Below are 16,842 nucleotides of genomic sequence, written 5' to 3'. Positions count from 1 at the left end.
GAGACGAATGGGATTTATCTGCTCGGGGAGAGGTCTCGTCAGGAAGAGCCAGTAGAGAAGATGTCTTTTGTTTCTCAGAGTGTGAGTTCGGTTATGCTTTGGCATAACCAATTGGGTCATTTGTCCTTTCGGTCTCTAAAGAGTCTGTTTCCTGCTTTATTTGAGTCTATTGAGTTGTCTCAGTTGAAGTGTGAAAGTTGTGAGTTTGCTAAACATTGTAGAAAGTCTTATTTATTGAGTAATAAAAGGAGTAATAATTCTTTTGATATTGTGCATATTGATGTTTGGGGGCCCTATCACATCCCTTCCATGGGTGGGTACAGATATTTCTTGTTATTTGTTGATGACCATACCCGTTTTTCTTGGGTTTATCTCATGCGTTCACGAGATGAGGTTTCTGCCCTGACCCAAAACTTTCACCAAATGATCTTAACCCAATTTGATGCCAAGATCAAAGTTCTTAGATCCGATAACGCAAAGGAATACTTTGCTAAACCATTGACATCTTACCTTCTTAATCATGGGTTTATACACCAGAGCTCTTGCCCTCATACACCTCAGCAGAATGGAGTTGTAGAAAGGAAGAATAGGCACATCTTGGAGGTGGCCAGAAGTCTTATGTTTACCTCCAATGTCTCTATTCGCTTCTGGGGTGATGCTATCCTCACGGCGGTATATCTTATTAATCGAGTTCCTTCCCGGGTCCTTGATATGAGATCTCCTTTTTCCCTTCTATACCCAAGTGAGGAGTTGTTTTCTATTCCCCTTAAAACATTCGGTTGTACCTGCTTTGTTCAGCTTCTCGGACCCCATCACTCCAAGTTCGAACCTAAGGCCTCCAAATGCATTTTCCTCGGTTATGCACAAACTCAAAAGGGTTATTGCTGCTATGATCCTGTCTCAGGGAGGAAGTTTGCCTCCATGGATGTCACTTTCTTTGAGGAGACACTCTGTTATCCTCGGGTTTCTCCTTAGGGGGAGAGCAGTGAGAGTGGGGGTTTGAGTCCTTTTCTTCAGGGGGAGAGCAGTGAGAGTGGGGCAATTCCTTTACCTATTCTATTGGGCGATGAGAGCTGCAATGGTGAGGGTGGTCAGAGGGATCAGGAGTTGAGGGTCTACCACAGGCGATGCAGGCAGGTTGATCCCGGTCATCAGCAGTCCAGGCTAGCTCCAATCTCATCTGCAGCTCCAAGTCCAGGTATTACAGTCCCAGGGCCCACAGAGACTTCCTCTATTGTTGCCATTTCACCTCCTGCAGATGATCTTGACCTTCCGATTGCCATCCGTAAAGGGAAACGACATTGTACCACATCTACAGCCCACTGTATTTCTCAGTTTTTATCCTATTATCGCTTATCTTCTACCTACAGGTCCTACTTTAGTTCTGTTGCCAATGTCCCTATTCCAAGAACAGTGCAAGAAGCCCTATCTGTCCTAGAATGGAAAGATGCAATGCAGGTTGAGATGGATGCCCTGTTGAAAAATAACACTTGGGAGCTAGTTGATCTGCCCAAAGGAAAGAAACCAGTTGGTTGCAGATGGGTATTTACCGTAAAGCACAATGCAGATGGATCCATTGAGAGGTATAAAGCTCGGTTAGTTGCAAAAGGGTTCACCCAGACTTATGGTATAGATTACTTGGAGACCTTTGCCCCGGTAGCCAAGATGACCACCATTCGAGTCCTATTATCCCTTGCAGCAAGTCACACTTGGTCTTTATACCAAATGGACGTGAAAAATGCTTTTCTGAATGGAGACCTGCAGGAAGAGGTTTACATGCGTTTGCCTCCTGGATTCTATGATGCAGAAACAGGTAAGAAGGTCTGTCGGCTCAACAAGGCTTTGTATGGTTTGAAGCAGTCACCTAGGGCTTGGTTCGATAGATTTAGACTAGCCCTTGTGAAGTTCGGTTATGTACAGGCCCAGTCAGATCATACTCTATTCATCAAGAGGGTAGAGTCCTCCTTGACACTACTTGCAGTATATGTTGATGATATTGTGGTGACAGGGAATGATAGTCATGAGGTTGAGTCTCTTAAACAGCTCCTTCATCAAGAATTTGAGGTGAAAGACCTTGGTGTACTTCGGTATTTTTTAGGTATTGAGGTTGCTAGATCCAAACAGGGGATCTTTATCTCTCAGAGGAAATATGTCCCAGATCTGCTGGCAGAAACTAGAAAGTTAGGTGTCAAGCCTGCGGATACACCCATTGAACAGAACCACAGGATTAGTGCAGAGAGTGGGGAGCCTCTTGAAGACAAAGTTATGTTCTAGCGATTGGTAGGAAAGCTCCTATATCTCTGCCTCACTCGGCCAGATATTACTTATGCTGTTAGTGTTGTCAACCAGTACATGCATTCTCCTAGAACTACACATCTTCTTGCGGCAGAAAGGATATTAGCATACTTGAAGAGATGCCCGGGTAGGGGTATACTGTTCAAGAACAATAACCACATGAAGGTGGGGAGGTCTATACGGATGCCGATTGGGCTGGGAGTGTTGATGACAGAAGGTCTACCTCAGGATATTGTGTTCTTGTGGGAGGTAATCTTGTCTCTTGGAGAAGTAAGAAACAAAGTGTTGTCTCCCGATCTAGTGCTGAAGCAGAATACAGGTCAATGGCTAATGGAGTGGCTGAAATCCTATGGCTGAGATCTCTACTTGAGGAGTTGGGTATTGAGTATGAGAAGCCCCTGATGCTGTATTGTGATAATCAAGCAGCTATTAATATAGCACATAATCCAGTGCAGCATGACAGAACCAAACACATTGAAGTTGACCGACATTTTGTACGAGAGAGGGTCTCATCTCAAGAAGTATGCCTCCCTTACATCACATCCAGTATGCAACTAGCAGATATCCTCACTAAAGCCGTATCAAGGAAGAAGCTAGAGGCGGATCTATCCAAGTTGGGAATGATAAACGTTTATTTCCAACTTGAGGGGGAGTGTGGAGAACACTGATGTGGGCCCCACAGTTGTGGTCCCACTCTGTCCGTAGGGTAGAATGTGCCCTTGTCATCTTAGGGTTAGCTGATGGTCAATCTGTTATTCCAGTTATTTATATTTCAGTTTTATATTGTTTTATGTGTTATGCAAATACCAATGGCAGATTTGTCCTTTCATGTAACTAGCATAACCTATAAATAATAAATAGAAGTGGCGGCGGCAGAACATTCTGATTCTGTCTTTCCTTTCAATTCTTGTGTTCTACTGCTCTCTCTCTACTCTTTCTCCTCTCTCCTCTATACCTTTTTTCTCCTTTTTCGAACCTGAAATCTATTAGGGTTCAAGACTGATAACAGTCTTGAACATCTACTTATTATATTCTTGGCTCATAAGAAACATACTGGTTCCATACTGATTACAGTGATGAGTGGTAGGATTTAATTAAGGTGAGATCATTTTCTTTTTCCAAACAAGAATTTTATTATATAAACTTTGATGCAGACTAGCAATCTTTTAGCTTTATTTCCTTATGGCTATCTTCCCTTGGTGACTAGGACTGTTGTTCCCATGCTAATGATGCAGCAAGGTCAGCCTAGCTTTCTGTTATTTGTCAAATGAGGGTTCAAAGTATTAGGTTTAAGGTTGGAGTGGGGACTGCTTGGCCCTGGTTGATGACCTAAAAGCTAGGCTGAACTATTGTCCTGAACCTTCTCCAATTGCAATAACACGGCCTATGTTTGAGGATCATACCAACACATGCTTGAGTTATAATGTGCCACGGTTCTAATCCTGGATAGTTTTGGTTTAGCCTGAAATGGCCTAAAATTCATGTTGAATATCTTAATAATAGTAAATTGAAACTGAAGTCAACAGTCACTACAATGTGCAGTTAATGCATGTTTGGGTGGTAACTTATGGTTAGCACTCTACTGCACCCATGTTCTGCTGTGGAGTTAAAACAAAAAATAGCAGGACATTTTAAACAAGTCATTGACTGGATGTTTTTTTGAATACCAAGTCCTATGAAAGTTGTTGAAGTTTGACCTGCCATAGAATTCTGTCTTGTTCGTTGACTGTAGAGTAAAGTAGACAGCAAGAAGTAGGAGAGGAAAGAAGAAAAGAGAGAAGAGAGAAAAGAGAGAAAGGCTGGTTCGAATTAGGGAAAAAAGTTAATCCCTTGATTCGGCCAGACCTATTATTATATTATTGACTTATTGAAAAAGAGTTGAGTGCCCTTCTTTAAGTAAGAGGCACTCGAACTAACATAACAGTACACATCAGCATTCTCAACAAGTACAAAGACTGAAATACCCCTTCACTAACACCACTAACACTCCCCCTCAAGCTGGTGAGTATATATCATATAATCCCAGCTTGTTACATATGTAGTCCACTCTCCCCCGACTCAAGCCTTTTGTAAACAAGTCTGCCCACTGGTTTCCCGTACTAACATATGCAGTTTCTATCACCCCATTCAGCACCTTCTCTCTCACAAAATGACAGTCAACTTCGATGTGCTTGGTTCTTTCATGAAACACTGGATTGGAAGAGATATGAACCGCTGCCTGATTGTCACAGTAGAGCTTCATTGGAGTACTGATGTCATATCCTATCTCCTGTAGAAGGTTCCTCAGCCACACTAGTTCACAAGCAGTATGTGCCATGGCCCTATATTCCGCTTCTGCACTGCTTCTTGCCACAACTGTTTGCTTCTTACTTTTCCATGTTACCAGGTTACCCCCCAGAAAGGTGCAATAGCCTGTGGTAGATCGTCTATCAGACATAGAACCTGCCCAATCAGCATCGGTGTATCCTTCTACTACCAGTTTTCCACCACTTCTGTACAGCAAACCACGACCAGGAGCTCCTTTCAGATACCTCACAATCCTTAGCACTGCATTCCAATGTGGGACCAAAGGTTTCTGCATGAACTGACTCACCACACTAACCGCAAATGAAATATCTGGCCGAGTAATGGTTAGATAGTTTAGTTTGCCTACAAGTCGTCGGTATCTGCCAGGCTCTTCAAACACTTCACCTATATCACTGCTCAGCCTCGTATTTGTTTCCATAGGTGTCTCAGCCGGTTTAGTACCCAACAATCCTGTTTCTTCCAGTAAATCAAGCACATATTTCCTCTGGCACAAATTAATGCCATGCTTAGATCTTGCTACCTCTATGCCCAAAAAGTATTTCAACTTGCCAAGGTCCTTTGTCTGAAAGTGTTCCTGTAGGAATGCCTTCAATCTGTCAATGCCCATTTTATCATTCCCAGTCACAACGATATCATCCACATACACCACCAATATTATTTTACCTGCCGAAGAGTCAAGACTGAAGACAGAGTGATCAACTTGGCACTGTTTCAGACCAAACTTCTTGACCACCTCACTGAACCTACCAAACCATGCTCGAGGGGACTGTTTAAGTCCATAAATAGCCTTCTTAAGTCTACATACCTTACCATCCTCCCCCTGAGCAACAAACCCAGGTGGTTGCTCCATGTAGACCTCCTCGAGCAAATCCCCATGCAAAAAGGCATTTTTGATATCGAGCTGATGGAGAGGCCAACCAGACATAGCTGCAAGAGAGATGACGACACGAACTGACCCTATCTTAGCAACCGGGGAGAACGTCTCCGTGTAGTCAATGCCATAGGTTTGGGAGTACCCTTTGGCAACCAGCCGCGCCTTCAGGCGCTCAACACGACCATCTGGCAAGTACTTAACACTATACACCCACTTACAACCGACAGCCTGCTTCCCAGGAGGAAGAGCGGTGAGATCCCAAGTGTGATTGTGATGCAAAGCAGAGAGCTCTTCTTCCATAGCACGGCACCACTCTGGAGAGGTAAGGGCTTCCTGGACATCCTTAGGAACAACCACGGAGGATAACAAAGATATGAACTGGCGATGGGAAGCGGAGAGGTGGGTAAGTGAAACAAAATTGGAAATAGGGTGAAGGGTGCAAGTACGCTTACCTTTCCGTAAGGCAATAGGAAGATCTAGGTCGGAGGCTGGTGTCGAAGCTGGAGCTGGATCTGTCGACGGTGATGAAGCTGGAGGAGCTGCAGCCGGTACACGTGGGCGATGTGTATACACGTGACGGATGGGTGGACGGTCAACCAATGGTGGCACCGGAGGCAAGGACGTAGGCATGACTGGAACCAAAGGAGGTGGATCAGCCACAGGAAGAGGAAGAGGAGGTGGTGATGTGGGGGAAGCAGCAGCACCGGACCCCACGAAGAACGGAGTAGACTCAAAGAATGTAACATCAGCACATACCAAGGAACGACGAGAACTAGGATGATAACACTTGTACCCTTTTTGAGTTCGGGAATAACCAAGGAAGATACACTTCATGGAACGTGCATCTAACTTGTCAGTCCCGGGACTCAGATTATGAACGAAGCAGACACACCCAAATACCCGAGGAGAAAGCGGAAACGGAGACATGTTGGGGAATAAGACACTAAAAGGAGAACGACCATCAAGGATAGACGTGGGCATCCGATTAATTAAGAAACAAGAGGTGAGCATTGCATCGCTCCAAAAAGTTTTGGGAACATTCATGTGGTGCATGAGGGAGCGTGCCGTTTCTACAAGATGGCGGTTCTTTCTCTCAGCAACCCCATTTTGTTGCGGAGTATAGGTACATGAAGTTTGGTGTATAATGCCATGTTGGTCCAAGTATTCTCGAAAAGATGAAGACAAGTATTCACGACCATTATCAGAACGGAAAATTTTGATGTGAACACCAAATTGATTGCGGATCTCAGCATAAAATTTCTGGAAGATGGAAAATAATTCACTTCTTTCTTTCATTAAATAGAGCCACGTCATTCTTGAACAGTCATCAACAAAAATAACAAAATATCGGTATCCATTATATGACATCACTTTATAAGGACCCCAAACATCTGAATGAATTAAAGAAAAAAGACTCGACACACGGTTATCGACCCTAGAACGAAAGGGAACACGATGGTGTTTCCCAAATTGACAAGACTCACAATCTAAAACAGAAAGTTGACTCAATGAAGGGACTAAGGACTGCAACACTTTCAGCGAAGGATGACCAAATCTACAGTGCCACTGGAGAGGAGAAATGGATGACTGAAGAGCCGTTGACGTTCGTCCACCACCATCAAGATAATACAGTCCACCGGCTTCATGCCCTCCACCAATCTTCATCCCCGTCTTGAGATCCTGAAAAACACACATAGAAGGGTAAAAAGTGATGGAGCACTTAAGTGACTTGGTCAGCTTACTAACAGACATAAGATTAAATGGAAGCTTAGGTACATATAAAACAGAGGATAGGGATACAGGGTCTAGGTCAACATTACCAACACCACAGATAGATGACGTGGAGCCATTAGCAAGGGTAACAGATTGTGATGTTGAGCAATGAGTGAGAGATGAAAACACACCTGGAGTTCCCGTCATGTGATCGGAGGCTCCAGAGTCAATAATCCAGGGGTTGGGTGTGGATGCCAAACAAGCCATACCTGAGTGTGCAAAGGAAGCTGTGTTCTGCTGCGACTTGGATTGAACAAACCTCTCATACTCATCACGAGGAACACTCACCATCTCCTTGCCTGGACCATCTGAGGGAGTAGAAGGCATCGGGTCAGCTGACCGTTTCTCCTGTGTAGGGCTGAAACTGGTGTCACTAGTCATGGCATGGTTGGCCCACGTCGAGGGAGGACCATGTAAGTCATAGCAGTAGTTAATGGTATGTCCATCCAAACCACAGTGAGTACACTTCCGTGGACCCGCGCCACGTCCTCTACCACGAGCTCCCCCTGAATCTCTGCCTCCAGTACGACCACCACCACGGATATGTGTAGATCCACCACTACCACTCCTGCCAGGCTGGGTTCCTCGAGTCCCACTTCTGCCACCTCGGCCTCTTGACACTGCAAATGCTGATTTATCGGAGACATTAGAGTCCATAGATCCAATGGAAGCCCTCCGAAGACGAGCAAACACCTCCTCTAAAGATGGAAGAGCAGATCCCCCTAGTATCTGGGCTCGTACTGGTTCATACTCAGACTTCAGCCCCACCAGAAACCGTGTTACATCAAGCTGCTCTCGCTGTTGCTGTTGAACTTTGACATCTGAAGTGAGAGGATGATAGACATTTAACTCATTACGGATATTCCTCACATTGGCATAGTACTCCTCAAGGCTCTGATTTCCCTGTTGCAGATTGAAGTATTCCTGATACAGTTGATATACCCTAGTGGTATTATCCTGACCTGAATACAGTTTCTTGGCATGATCCCACACCTCTTTGGCTGTGTCAAGAAACATGAAGTTCACACTGATTTTGGGTTCCATACTGTTCCACAACCATGTAATGATCTGTGCATCTTCCTGTTCCCAGTCTTCATACTCCTGAGAATTAGCGGGGGGTTTCTCCTCTCTTATATGCTTCACTTTCTTCTTCGCCTTCAGAAAAACCTCTACAGACTTGGCCCAAGGGACATAATTCTCTCCATTCAGTTTAATGGAGGTCATTTGGACATTCAGGTAGTCAGTAGATATCATGACACTAGGTTTACTATCACTGTTATCTGCCATTGCCGAACTCCCTTAATTCTGAGCACTGAATTAGGAGCACTACACACTGCACACTACACACAGACACTTCATCGAAATCTGCACACTGATTTCAACAGCTGAGAACTGCAACACCACAAACCCTACTCACCGAAGTCTGTACACTGATTTCAGCAGTATTAAATGTTGAAAACTACAACACCACAACCCCTACTCACCGAGGTCTACACACTAATTTCAGCGATATCAAAAGCTGAAAACCACACTTGTAACACCACCAACATTAATCCACAACTATAGGAAGCTTCACCATTAAGTAGACACTATTGCCATTCGAATCACACACAAACCAGAATAAACCCTAGCATAAACCCTAGCATACTGCAATCTGAGAACCCATCATGCGAACTGTACTACACCTCTCATGTATTCCATAACAAAAAAAAATATATAAAAAAAAACTTTACCTCATCGCCTGAAGGCCAACCATACGAAGGGCTGAGACACCACTGCACCACACGTACCAGCCCTAACTAGGGCTTAGAAACCACAGCAACCAATCACCAACGACACAATCGGAGGCATAGAGACCTCCTAGGGAAGAGGGCGATCACTCCTTTTCAGCCCTTTTCCCAGTCTCCAACTCACAACTGAGAACCCCAAGTGAAACCCTAATTCGAATGCGCAGAAGGCAGAATTCTAGCAAGTCTGATTTGGTGAACCTAGCTCTGATACCATGTTGAAGTTTGACCTGCCATAGAATTCTGTCTTGTTCGTTGACTGTAGAGTAAAGTAGACAGCAAGAAGTAGGAGAGGAAAGAAGAAAAGAGAGAAGAGAGAAAAGAGAGAAAGGCTGGTTCGAATTAGGGAAAAAAGTTAATCCCTTGATTCGGCCAGACCTATTATTATATTATTGACTTATTGAAAAAGAGTTGAGTGCCCTTCTTTAAGTAAGAGGCACTCGAACTAACATAACAGTACACATCAGCATTCTCAACAAGTACAAAGACTGAAATACCCCTTCACTAACACCACTAACAAAAGTAATATATGCAGATGCACTAGTGGGTGTCCAGGTGTTTGCATATGCCTGTTGGCCATGCTACTCTTGAGCTTAAACTGATGTTTTGCATTAATGCATTAAAAGGCTTTTGTTCATTTTAAATGTTATATTGTATCTTTGTATTCTGTACTCAGACTCCTAATCATTTGCTGATGTTTTCATTGTATACCCTTTGTTGGCAGGCAGTGAAGGGCATACACTAGAGGAAGCTAAGTCTATAAATCTCTCACTGAGTGCATTAGGTAAGTGCATAAATGCTCTCGCAGAGAATAGTGCTCATGTGCCAGTGCGTGATTCAAAGCTTACGAGATTGCTTCGAGATTCATTTGGAGGTGAGACATTTTCTGTATGCGGGGAAATTTGAATTTCTGCTGATATTAATTCAACGGGGTGTAAGCCAGAGCAGCATGGTGTATTACCCTGATTTTTTAGCTCCACACATTTCTCTGGTTCAGTGATCCTCTGCTTCTGGCATATTTTTTTCTTTCTTTTGTTATGAGCAGTTCTTGCTTAACTCTGACCTTCCCTTGCCTAGCTGTCAAACTTATTTTATTAATAGGCCACTTCAGAGAAAATATTTCAGAGTCAAGGTTATTTTTAAGTTTGGTGATCTATATTTATTTCCTGACATTACATGTTTAAATGTTAACAGGCACTGCACGAACTTCATTGGTTGTGACAATTGGTCCATCTCCACGCCATCGAGGAGAGACTGCAAGTACCATAATGTTTGGGCAAAGGGTGGGTTTAGCAATTACTTTGCAGTGTTATGTTTTCTTTGTAATTGCTTATTCTTCGATTCTTCCAATTGTGAAGTTGTAACAATTTAACTTAAGGATATCAATATCACAGTATACAGTATATGGGTTGCAAAGTAATAAAAGTCATCTTTTTATCCAGCAACAAATTTCATACCTGAGTAAATGATGCTAACTGGATTTGGAACCTATCTCAAGCACTTTGGTGTCATTTTTTTGTTATATATCAAACTTTTTGTTTCCTGCTCAAAAATATTGCTGAGTAAAATAACCTAATTCTGTTTGTTAACTTATAAATATCACAGTACATGGATTGTAAACAAAGGTAAGTGATATTTTCTGTTCAAGAAAGTTCTGTTTTGTCATTTGTATGCATTTAATTTTTTGAAAGAATATGCATACTTCCTTAAGCGCTTTAATGTCATAGCTCACTGTTATACCTAGGGATGATCATTATGACCCAGCCAGCCTGCCTGGCTGGTGAATTTCTTGGCCCAAGCAGCTATTTTTCTTCCAGGCCCATCCCAGCTTGGATCCACACCAAGCTCACAAATAATGTGGGCCAGGACCAGGCCAATCAAACCCTAGGCCTGGATGGCCCAGCCTGGCCTGAAAGTTACATATATAGATATATTATAATGAGGGTGGGCCTTGGTGCAATGGTTGGGTTGCTGCATTGCGATCTGAGTGACCAAGTTCAAATCTTGGAAACAGCCTCTTTGTATGTGCAGGGGTAAGGCTGTGTACATCTGTCCCTCCCCAGACCCTGCATTGGCAGGAGCCTTGTGCACTGGGCTGCCCTATAATATGGCAAATGTTTTATATGGGAAAATTTATGATGCCAGAAAGACACGGTACTGAAGAGCTTTGATCAATCAAAACCCACCCATGAATTTTGATAAATACTACTTGATTGGTTAACACATTTGTGATACCAGTTGATAGGTCACAAGTTTTTTCGGATATCATGTCTTTCTGGTATCATAGTCAAACCCATTTTATATATGGTATAATATATTAATATATAGATAATAAATTTTTATATATTTTTCTGCAATTTTAATTTTAAAATTAAATTAAAATGTTTAAAACCATAGTTTTTATTAATTAATATGGACAAGCCTGGATGCCTGGCCCTGCCTGTCCCAGACATATATTATCAGGCCCAGTATTACGATCCATTTGTCCCATGTTGGTAATATGGGATGCTAATGTGAGGTATCCCACATCGGTAGTGTGGGATGCTGTTGCGGGGTATATATGTGCTTGGGTTCCCTCCCTCTAACAGCTAGGTTTTAGGGGCGAGTTCTCCTAAGGCACATAACAAATGGTATCAGAGCCTACACTATGCCTCCCAGTTGCAATCATGCGGCGCAGGTGGTGACGTCGGTATTGCAGTGTTCGTCCGGGACTAGGTGGACTAGTGTAAAGCCAGCCTGTGTGGGCACCAGGACTGTGGAGCGTGGTGGAATGTTACGATCCATTTGTCCCATGTTGGTAGTATGGGATGCTGTTGTGGGGTATATATGTGCTTGGGTTCCCTCCCTCTAACAGCTAGCTTTTAGGGGTGAGTTCTCCTAAGGCACATCACACCCAGGCAACTCTAAATACTGTTAATACACTGTCAAAATCCAGCCTTGCCCAGCCCATGGTCATCCCTAGTTATACCTGGGTACCTGTACATACATAGTATAACAGCACTGGGTACACTATACACCTGGTATGGCACTGGATAATCTGTGGAGACTCTACAGCATGCTTTATTGCATTATCACGTTTGAAATATGTAAAATATTATGCTTTTACAAATTATATCATAAAAATTCTGTAAATGTTGGAAGTTTAGTTTGATTTGGAAAGATTTAGGTACTAACAAATGACACTTGGCTTCAAACATTGTCCCAACTGTATGGGGTGAGCATTCGGTTTATTCGGTTAAAAGCTGAACCTAATTAGGCTAAAACCGGAATAAATGAACTGAAATTTTTGGTTCAGTTTGTTGGTTATTTTGTACCAAATTTCATTACACCCACACACGTGCACACACACACACACACACACACACATATATATATGCATGCATGCATGCGTGTATGTTATATTATATTATCCCAGAAAGTTTGATTAATCTGGTTTTAAAGGTGAACTGAATTTTCAAATCTGAAAACTGAAACCAATAAACAAAATATACTAAAACTGAATTAACCGAACTGAAAAAAAAAATGAAGCTGGAAATTTCAGGTCGGTTTTATCCAAATAATGTTCTCCCCTATCAGCCAAATGCCCTTTTGGGTCTGCTCCTAGCTCTTCTAGCCCCTTCAACTTGTAAATTGTAATAGATCACTTCTTATGGGTGTTGTAGACGGTCTTCTCTGCATGTGACCAAACCATCCTAGTCTACCTTCCCTCATTTGATCACCTATTGGAGCTATTCTAGGCTCCTTTGACTTTCCAACACTCTGCTCCATACTCATTGCCAGCCTTGCAACATGTTATTTCTGTGTTGTTAATAAACGTAAAAGCATGATACAAACATATTAAGTTGGAATTGCCATGCTGGTATCAATGCCTGGGATCTTAGGAAATGGAGTCGTATGCCATTTCCTGTATCTTTATTTATTTTTGACAATTATTTCCTGTATCTTTATCCCTTAGTTGGTTCCACAATTGGGCATTATAGATGGCTCACTACCTAGCATTATGGGACTATTCATTCCAAAATGCTTGCGTTTACCATGCAAAAAGTTTCATGTTTCACTGACCTTATTCAAGAGTGATTCTAGTAGTTTGGTTCTTAAATCCTAATATTATACTAAATTTTTGACCATCAGAAACTCAAAAATGCCTTGCCCAAGCTACTGGGATTCTGTTGCATGAACCTTGTTTTGCCATGGTACTCCATCCATTGTTATATGCTATGTTAGATTGTTTGCCCTTGGATCTTCCCAGGCTTCTTTAAGTTACATGCTTTTTAACCTCCCGTGGTCATTTAAAACTCTCAACTTGTAACAGTTAACTCTTTCTTATTGGTGCAGTGGGTGGTCTTCTGTGAACATGACTAGATCCTCATAGCCTACTTAATCTCATACAATACAGTAACTGTATTGTGTTCTGAATTTTGTAGTTCACATTTATTTTCTACCCTTACATTGGCATCTCTTTCTGGTTAGCATTGTATTTTGGTTAATAATATTTATTATATATATGGATGTACATCCATCTAGTATAGGACTATTTTAATGGTTTCCCTTAGCAACTTTATTCATTTTTTTTCTTTTTCTGTGACTATAGAGTTCCTGATATCAAATATTTAATGAAACAGGCTATGAAGGTGGAGAATATGGTGAAAATAAAGGAAGAATTTGATTATAAAGGGTTGGCTAGAAGGCTTGACATACAATTAGACAAGCTCATTTCTGAACATGAAAGGCAACAGAAAGCTTTTGAGGATGAAATTGAGAGAATAACTATAGATGCACAACATCGTATCTCAGAGGCAGAAAAAAGCTATGCAGATGCTCTGGAGGTAGATTCTTTTTTTTTTCTCTATATTTTGTCTATAAGATTAGTTTCATTGGTATATGGGAGCTAATGTACTATTGACCCATAAATATGTCAAGTGCCTATGCATTAATTCTTGTTAGAGCTCATACCGCAATTTATGATTGAAGCTGTTTGTGCCGAAGGGGATATTGCATAAAATATACTTGTAAGTAGGATATGATCTCCTTTCCTACATGACCTCCAGTGTATATAAACTATGTTGGTTATTATCCTTATTTTTCTTTTTTTGGTAAATGGTAAGTTAGTTTTTATTAACTAGTCTTGTTGTGGTGAAGGAAAAAACCAATAGAAAAGAGAAGAGAGGGGAGAGGAGAAGAGAAGAAAGAGGAGAGAAAAGATTGAAAGAGAAACAGAAGATTAAACTGGCGGCACCAACTATATTATTTATATGTAGGGTGACAATTACAAAAAGAACAAAAGACTAAAGTGCCCCTATGGCACATAAACCAAGAATTACATCACTCCCCCTCAAGTTGGGGTGTAGATATCTATCGATCCTAAACATGTTACAAAGTTCATTATGTCACAAATGATGAAGACCCTATGTAACATCTGCAAGTTGGTCTTTGGAGCTGACATTAGGGAGTGCACACCTCCCCCTTCTTTCTCCCTGATGAAGTGTGTCCACTTTAATGTGCTTTGTCCTGTCGTGGAGGATGGGATTGGCTGCAATATTGATGGCATCTTTGTTGTTGAAATAGAGTGACATGGGACCATCAACTGTAAATCCCAATTCACCTAACAGATTCTTAATCCATAGAACTGCTGCAAATCCATGGAACATGGCTTTTTGTATTCTGCCTCCACACTAGACTTGGCCACAACACTTTGTTTCTTACTTCACCAAGTAATAATGTTTCCTCCTACAAAGGTACAATAACCATTAGTGGATTTTTTGTCCTCTACTGAACCGGCCCAATCAGCATCAATATAGACTTCGACTTTCATATGCCCATGCTTCTTAAAGAGGAGACCCATTTTTTGGAATTGCTTTGGATATCTGAGCACTCTCTCTGCTGCCTCTAGGTGAGTGGCCTTAGGTGCATGCATGAATTGACAGAGAACACCCACAACATAAACGATGTCAGGCCAAGTCATATACAAGTATAGAAGTCTCTCACCGCAAGTCTCTGGCACTGTATCCTTTAAGAGATCTAGGATAGTGCATTTGGGCATACTTTGTAATTGATGTTCATTCATCTTGTTTTTTGTTAACTTTATCTAATTCTTTTTGTGATTTAATAATTATTAAAGAAATTGTTTAAATTATTAAAATAATGTATACTTAGACTATGTGTAATTGGAAAGTCATTTCATTATAGTACATTCACTTGTTCTATAACATGCATTACTGTAATTATTTTGGCTATGAATACATTGGACTTCTCACACAAGGGTATGGATGAATTTCAAACCACCTAAACACTCCATGTGGCATATAGTGTCAGTGATCATTATGAAAAAGTAATTCTATTTAGTTTATTGTGTTTGAGTGCATGCACATATGGCCCTTAGCGTAAATGTGTAATATGATTTTGCATGGTATGTATCAAATGTTTCCAAGTGCTTATAAAGTCTGTTAACATTCGCTCACTTACATAGTGGATTTTGTATTTTTTTGGGGATTTAGTGTTTAATCATACTTATTTTAACACTCTCTGGCATTTCATTGCTACATTCAGTGCTTTTCTTAGTCTTCTGCCCAATGTTTCCATGACTTCCCTGGATCTTTCCGAACCTCTTAGAAAAATTTTGGAATTTCTCCATTTCCTGATGAAATTTCCTTTGAAATCAAAATTTTTATAATGATCCATTCTAAAATATTCTATTGGGTCAGAAATCGATGTTGGATTTGTTATGGTTTCACAATGAATCTTTTATTGGGTTTTATTGTTAGAAATTTCTTAATTTGGTGTTGGTGGATTTTGTTTCCAGATGCTCTTATAGTGCTTGATTTAATGTCTCAGCTGCTAATGCTGCAATTTTTTGGTTCATTTTTTTTGGCTGTAGAAGGAGAGATTGAAATACCAGAGGGACTACATGGAATCAATAAAGAATCTTGAGGAACAATGGGCCATTGATCAGAAAAAGCACTGTAATGATCGAATTGGATCTGGACCCAAAGACGGGTGCTTGGATAAGACATGCAATAGAGAGGTTCAAACTCCATCTCTATATTATTTTCTCCTGTTTGAAATATCTTTCTTTTTTTTTCCTTATGTATTATGAATCTGAAATAACTATTCTTTCACTCATGCCATTTTGGCATGTGGAAAAAATAAACTTTTTAATGGACTTTATCCCTGCTTCTACCCAAATTTGTCTCTTTTTTTTTTTTCTTTATGTGGCTTGTTGGGATTCTGGTTGCCCATGCTGCCAGTCAAAACGATGAGCCAGAGCAAGAGGTGGAGCAGGAAGAGGAGCAAGATCCTGAATTGGCACAAGTTCCTTGCGCTTAGGAAGATGAGTAGCTTCAGATTGAAGAACCTGTGGCATTTGAAAATGCTAAACACCAGCAGGATCTGTGAAAGGAACTTATTTATTACTTCAAACTACATGGCTCAACTTACACAGCTGGTTCATAAGCAGTATGAGATAGGGATACATCAGGGGTTCTCTTTGAAAATGCTGCATAATGACAAGTCACAATTTCTTTTTCCTTTTTGGTATCAATTGCAAAGAGAACTTGTTTGGAAGAAGGTGAAGAAAAAGATTAGTTGGGACATATAGGACTAAATTTTTCTTTGGTTGCAACTTTTTGATTGTTGATTTTATAGAGTAGATCCATGATGGATGTTTAATTCTTTATGATGCTTCGCTCACATGATGAAGCTTTTTTTTTTCCTTTTTATTTCTGTTGATTGATTCCAAAATTAACATTTTATTAGAAGGGATAAACTGACTTTTGGTTGGTACTTTTTATGAAATACTCTGGTACCATA

The 16,842-nt window shown here is 41.1% G+C and overlaps 1 protein-coding gene across 6 annotated transcripts in view; it reads left to right on the top strand.

Annotated features, from left to right (window-relative positions):
* LOC104611020 (kinesin-like protein KIN-UB) overlaps positions 1 to 16,842 on the top strand; it is a 48,815-nt gene that overhangs the window by 16,455 nt on the left and 15,518 nt on the right. For all 6 annotated transcript variants that reach the window (XM_010277933.3, XM_010277927.3, XM_088903450.1 and 3 more), the window contains exons 7-10: positions 9,761 to 9,910; positions 10,231 to 10,319; positions 13,659 to 13,862; positions 15,911 to 16,057. In XM_010277933.3, the coding sequence (XP_010276235.1) occupies positions 9,761 to 9,910; positions 10,231 to 10,319; positions 13,659 to 13,862; positions 15,911 to 16,057 (590 nt within the window). The remainder of the gene's footprint in view (positions 1 to 9,760; positions 9,911 to 10,230; positions 10,320 to 13,658; positions 13,863 to 15,910; positions 16,058 to 16,842) is intronic.

Source organism: Nelumbo nucifera, chromosome 4, assembly GCF_055504915.1.
Source record: "Nelumbo nucifera cultivar China Antique chromosome 4, China Antique-T2T, whole genome shotgun sequence".
Taxonomy (NCBI): domain Eukaryota; kingdom Viridiplantae; phylum Streptophyta; class Magnoliopsida; order Proteales; family Nelumbonaceae; genus Nelumbo; species Nelumbo nucifera.
Note: the sequence above shows the minus strand (reverse complement) of the source record. Positions and strands in the feature narration are given on the sequence as shown.